The sequence below is a fragment of the Solanum stenotomum genome, chromosome 2 (genome assembly GCF_019186545.1).
Source record: "Solanum stenotomum isolate F172 chromosome 2, ASM1918654v1, whole genome shotgun sequence".
Classification (NCBI taxonomy): Eukaryota; Viridiplantae; Streptophyta; class Magnoliopsida; order Solanales; family Solanaceae; genus Solanum; species Solanum stenotomum.
The window spans coordinates 12,382,654-12,388,362 of NC_064283.1; the positions used below are offsets into that span (position 1 = coordinate 12,382,654).

General features: G+C 38.2%; 1 protein-coding gene and 1 pseudogene across 1 annotated transcript; both read right to left on the reverse strand.

The window, feature by feature from the left end:
- Positions 1-1,108: 1,108 nt before the first annotated feature.
- On the reverse strand, positions 1,109-2,593 carry LOC125855695 (uncharacterized). Its single transcript, XM_049535435.1, has one exon. The coding sequence runs from the start codon at positions 2,591-2,593 to the stop codon at positions 1,109-1,111; it is 1,485 nt and encodes a 494-aa protein (XP_049391392.1).
- A 1,995-nt stretch (positions 2,594-4,588) lies between these two features.
- The window catches only part of LOC125855696 (uncharacterized), a 1,688-nt pseudogene continuing 567 nt past the window's right edge, over positions 4,589-5,709 (reverse strand).

Genomic DNA, 5,709 nt, shown 5'->3' on the forward strand with positions numbered 1-5,709 from the left:
ATCAAATGCGCGCACACAGACGTTGTTAGTACGAATCTTATTCGTGTTGATTTTCAACCTTTGTAGAGTAGAAAGAGGGCATATGTCTACACCCGATCCTCCATCGACCATGACCCTCTTCACATAGTGTTCTTCACATTTCACGGTTAAATGTAGCGCTTTATTATGCCCAGATCCTTCCAAAGGCAATTCATCATTAGTGAAAGTGATTCTATTTACCTCAAATATTCGATTGGCCATCTTTTCCAAGTGACCCACTGTAATACTTTTTGAGATATGTGCCTCATTCAAGATTCTGGTCAAAACTTCACGATTCTCTTTAGAATGTATAAGTAATGACAACAAGGATATCTGAGCGGGTGTTTTCCTCAACTGATCAATAACAGAATAATCTTGAGCTTTCATCCTTTTCAAGAACTTTTCAGCCTCCTCCTCAGTGGCAGGTTTTTTAACCGGCAACTGATTTTCTTTGGCTTGTTTGTCTCTTCTTAATTCTTCTGGAGCATAATACCTCCCAGAACGAGTTAATCCTCTTATTTCATTTGTTTCTTCAACAATCTCTTTTCCCTTGTGGGTAACAACGACTTTGTTGTAGTTCCATGGAACGGTCTTGGTGTTTGTCATTAATAGTTGTGTTGCAATTTGTATCACAACTGACTCTTTCACACCTTCTTGATTTTGACCAAATGTTCGAAGCTTACCAGGAATGTATAATTTTGGTCCATTCAACGGTACTTCTCTTCTATTTACAGCTCCAGGGACATACAACACTAGTTTTCTCGAATCTCCAAAATTTGAACTTGCACCATTCACAATTATCAGTGCCTTTTGTATGGGTTCTAAAACCATACTCGACTCTTTTTTTGAATCCCTGCTTTCCATTTTTGTTCTACATGTTTTCTCACAATCTTTATAAATGTCTACCATCCCCACAACATGCTCCTTATTGTGAGTAGGGAGTGGGTTATTGGTGACATTTGGCGCCTCCTCATTGCGTATCTCAATTACCTTATCCTCAATTAACTTCTCAATGACTCTTTTTAGAGTCCAACAATTCTCTGTGCTATGACCTGGAGTGTTAGCTTGATACTCACATATAACAGTTAGATCAAAGCCCTCTTGCATTCGGATTGACAAAATAGGGATTGACAGGTTCAACCAATCTCAATTGTACTAATTTCCGCAACAAACTCGTATATGACTCTCCAATTGGGATAACGTTTTCTTTCCGACCTTGTTCTCTTGTATAATCCATCCGGGGACGTGGATTATGGGGTGCCTGAAAATTTTGTTGTTGGGGGCGAGAACCTTGTGGGGCAGGTGCCCGCCATTGTTGGCACTGAAGAGGTCGGACATATGTTTGAGTGTTGAGAACTGCATATTCGGATGGGTAATAATGTTGAGGAGAATTAGATTGTTTCTGTTGGACTTGAACATAAGGGTGGTTCATGCCCATTTGAACACCTCTCGATCCAGACGTCATCATGGACCCTTCCTCCTTCATTTTTCGATTTACAAAATTACCTGACCCGTTTTGTATTGCTTGCGTGGTAGCTCTAATGGCTATCTGGCTTACAATTTTACTCGATTTTATGCCGTTCTCTACCATATCTCCGATCTTAATTGCTTCGGCGAAAGGCTTTCCCATTACAGCAAGAAGGTAATGAAAGTAGTCAGGTTCTTGTGCCTGGAGAAAAACATCAATCAATTCATAGTCTTTCATCGGCGGTTTGACTCTAGCCGCCTGCTCCCTCCATCTTATGGCATATTCCCTAAAGCTTTCAGATGATTTTTTCTTCATATTAGCTAGGGAATTGCTATCCGGAACGATATCGATATTGTATTGGAATTGTTGGACAAAATCTTGCGCCATGTCATCCCAGACATGCCATCGAGAAATATCTTGATCGATAAACCATTCTGAGGCTACACCCGTTACACTTTCTCCAAAGTAAGCCATAAGAAGTTCTTCTTTTCCTTCGGCTCCCCTTAGCTGATTACAAAATCTTTTCAAATGAGCCACTGGGTCGCCATGACCGTTATACTTATCAAACTTTAGAGTTTTGAACCCTATAGGCAAGTGAACATCTGGAAACATGCATAAGTTCTTGAACGAGACACTTTTGTGTCCTCCCAGCCCTTGCATATTCCTTATGTTTTGCTCCAAACTCCTCATTTTTCTTGCAATTTCTTCATGCTCCTCGTCCTTAATGGTTTTTTCAACCTCGATGGGGGAACTGTATTGATGAGTGTGGTGGTAAGAATCAGGAATTTTGAAAGTCAATTTAGGGGCCTGACCTTGGCCGTATTGATCTTTGGGTATAGGATCATCATTGGATTTTTGTACTAGTGTTGGTTGAGGAATTGCATTAGTTTGCGCAGTTGGCATGAAGAGTGGATTATTCATCATGGATGGATTCAACGGGTGTACCGAGGAAGTTCCAGTAGTATTAGATGTGTTAACGTAGGGTCCAAATCCAGGTGGATAAATTGGGTCACTTGTTGAGACTTGAATGGGGAATGACATATTCACATTTAGGTATTCCCGAATTGAAGATGGGGGAGCCTGCCCATTCATCCAAGCTTCATACATTTCGGCCATCTATTGTCTCAACATTTTGACCTCTTCTACAGATACTGACTCTTGTGCAACCATTTGGTTTTGGACTTCATCATTGCTCGACTCTGTTCCGTCTTTGCGTGTCATTTTTGCTTTACCTTTTGATCTTGCGTTATATTGATGAGATGCCAGCTTTCTTCACAAACCAACCACCTTTAACTCTTTCTCTCTTATATATAAAAACAAATGTGTTAGGATTCAAGACTTTGCAATATTAATCACACATTGTATGTTATGCACCTAAATTATTCCTATTTCTACAATGAGTTTTGGAAGACTTTTATGTTTCATCTCGGCTTTGGACGACTTGTTTATGTCTTTTAGTCCCATACTTTACTCATCTGAATATTTTGAACGCATTTTGATAGAACCTGTTGAAGGTTGCCTACATATCATGTTGAACATGAATCAGATCATTACGTAGTTCGTGAAGAAGAATTATTAAAAAAAAGAAAACACGACATTTATTTATATGAAGACATCATTCAAATCAAAATGTTCTTAAAATAAATGACCAAAACATCAAAGTACTTAAAGATTGAAACAAACATCGACAAAAAATGAAAAAATAAAAGAAATAATAATAATATAATAATAAAAAATCCTTCTCCAATATTTCTCGATCATCAATTGCCCCCTAGGTTAGAGTAAACCTTGAACAAAGCTTTTGGCAAATGTGGGGCCAGTGTACGCGCATGTCGACCCAGGCTCTCATCACTCCGATGTAGATAACTACCATAAACGTCAATCAAGCTCTTTGTCAGTTGAAGCACTTGTCCTTTGTCCTCCTCTATATTCTCGTGACAGTTCTGCAACCATTCTTGAGTAGTACCAACCGTGTGGGTCAAATCCTCTTTATGTGCCTGAAGCTCTTCGATTTGATTATGAAGTTCTTCACGCTCCCCCATCCATTGGTTTCTCTCGATCGCGACTTCTGCTTGATACGATCTGAAACGCTTTGCTATGTCTGTTTCTCGTCCTATTGAAGCTTTTAACTGATTTTGTAGTCTAGCCTGTTTGTGCATTAAGAGGGTCTTTTCTTTTTTATACTCCTCCTCTTGTTGCTCCATATCGCCTGTGACAATGCCCAAATCCTCATGTAAGGTTCGAATGGTGGATTGATGTTCCTTTTCAGCCCTTTTCTGAATCAACCTAACTCTCTCTTTGAATATTGCATCACGTTAAGCCAACTCTTCTCTAGCATTCTTTAGATCATTACTGAGGATATCCAGAGTAGACCTGTAATTTCTTTCCACCTCGAGCCAAGCTTGCTTGATTCTGACTTCAATTTTCTCTTCTCGATCTCTGAGTTCTCGCGCTGATCCTTCGGGCATTACTTTGAGGGGGGATTGATCAAAGAACCAATGGAGGTATGAGGGGTCTACTTCTCCTTCAACACGATTGTCTACCATAGCTTTCGAGCTTAAAGTTCGACTACCACCCCAAATCTTTTGAGCTTCTGATTCTCGATCTCGATCTTCAGACGACACCTCCCATATGAAACTCTGTGTATCCTCAGCCCTAGGTAAGATTTGTCTTTGTCCTAGTTGGCGTAGCACCCGAAGGGGTATGTATGGTTGGAATCCTCGAATGCCTGTCAGAACAAAGAATGGACGATAGGAAGACATAACAATTACCTCACTCGCAGGGAACCAATATGATAGTTCCATGTAATATTAGATGCAGTTAATTTAAGAAGATAATGTCTCCACGCTTTGACACCTTTTGGCAATTTGTCTACTAATTCCTTCATCCTGTCTGAGTGGCTCAAAATATAATTCGTCCATTCAGATTTGAAATCTATCGCAAAACTATGGCGATACAAGTGCTCCAAAAACCACATTTGCAATAGAATGTTGCAACCTTCAAAAAAGTCTTCCCCTTCTCTACATTTAGTCAAAACACGATAAATGTCAGCCAACATCATTGGCAAGATAGTGGATTTCTTTTTCTTCATCATAATAGCGACTATTCCCGACAAACAAATACTGATTTTTTTATCCCTTCTTGGAAAAACCACGGTTTCCAAAAAAGCCACCATGAATGCTTCTTGTCTATGTTTTTCCCAAGTAGGGAGGTGTTGTCCATTTTTAAGTTTCTTCCCGTAGTCTGAAAATCCTTCTTTCTTTTCATATCTTGAGTATAGAAATTCCAAGGAAACCAACCTATTATCGAAACACTCCTTATGAGGATAGATGATGTGCATTTGTTCTAAAGATTTGTTCCCGCTGACGTTTCTTGGGGCTATAAGTGTTTTGCTTCGGAGATACTTGCCTAACCCTGTGAAACCACCCAACTCCTCCAATGTAGGCGTCAACTCAAAATCGCTAAAGCGAAACACATTGCTTGTAGAATTCCAAAAAGGGATCAAAGCCTCGATCAAATCTCTGTCAGGACTAAATCTCATGATATCTGTGAGGAAACCAAGATGTTTGAATATCTCAGTTCGCCTAAACTCATGCATATCGTTCCATCAAGCCATGAGTAGTGGTGGGGTTTTATCCGTGATCATGAACTTTGGTGGATCATTGACCATTTCGACTGCTTCATCCCTTGGTCTTTTATCACATCTCATAGATCTCATGATTACCTGGTTAGGAAAAGAAACTCGCGATTAAAAACCAAATTTAACTTATGAAATTTTGATAATTCGAAATCATTTGTTGGAGTAGTTAAAATAATAGAAAAAATATATATGAAAAATGACTCAGAATGCCTAAAGTGGTCATTCTTTCAAAAACGACTTTTGTTGACCTTCCTTAAGGGAAGCCTAGGTTGTTTTCAGAGAAAATGACCGGATAAAGAGATAATTTTGACAAGTGAATCATGAAGAACAGAAAGAAAAAAAAAATAAATAAAAAGAAGGTGGATATGCCCTATTTGAAACAAATTTAAAGACATACATATTTATAATAATTTATTTTATTTTATTTTTATATACATTATTTTTTTTTATTATAACTTTTTTTTATTTATATATTTATTCTTTTATTTTTTTGTAAAAACTTGATGTTTTGATAAAAACGAGAATACAATTGAGGGTTATATATATATATATATATATATATATATATATATATATATATATA

Excerpts from the sequence above, each read along its gene's own strand:
- LOC125855695 (XM_049535435.1), bottom strand. The coding sequence starts at position 2,593 with ATGTATGAAGCTTGGATGAATGGGCAGGCTCCCCCATCTTCAATTCGG.